The 417-nt window shown below is 56.8% G+C and overlaps 1 protein-coding gene across 1 annotated transcript in view; it reads left to right on the top strand.

Annotated features, from left to right (window-relative positions):
* The window catches only part of LOC119585772 (tyrosine-protein phosphatase Lar-like), a gene marked incomplete at its 5' end in the record, with an annotated part of 244,437 nt that overhangs the window by 1,372 nt on the left and 242,648 nt on the right, over positions 1–417 (top strand). Inside the window, 1 exon segment of the mRNA XM_037934484.1 lies at positions 31–132. Coding sequence (XP_037790412.1) covers positions 31–132 — 102 coding nt within the window.

Here is a 417-nt window from a genome sequence, read left to right as displayed (position 1 = left end):
GGTTCCCAGCGGAGGCGGCTGGGTCCCCGTTGGTGTGCGACGCCCGAGGCAACCCCGACCCGGACATCACCTGGTACAAGGACCACCGGCCGGTCGACCTCACCAACCAGCGCTACAGCGTCCTCCGCTCCGGTGAGTACCCGCTCGTGCTTCCTGTAGGATTTCAGAGAACGCAGATCATTCGTCTTCAGGATGGGGGTTGCAGGATTTGTCGTAGTCAAGGATGTGGTTTTATGTCTTCGGGATTATTATTTTTGATCTTTGGCCTTTGGAAAGGGAAAACCTGAGACGGCCGCTGGTTTTGCTCGTCTGGCGCCTTGTGTAACAAGGCTTCCTCCTTCAATGCCACAATTAGGGAGGCTAGCGAATTAGTGCTCGGGCTTACAACTTCCCACGAGGCAAGGCTCAGGTGTGGGC

The sequence above is a fragment of the Penaeus monodon genome, chromosome 20 (genome assembly GCF_015228065.2).
Source record: "Penaeus monodon isolate SGIC_2016 chromosome 20, NSTDA_Pmon_1, whole genome shotgun sequence".
Taxonomy (NCBI): domain Eukaryota; kingdom Metazoa; phylum Arthropoda; class Malacostraca; order Decapoda; family Penaeidae; genus Penaeus; species Penaeus monodon.
This window is presented reverse-complemented; position numbering and strand designations above follow the sequence as displayed.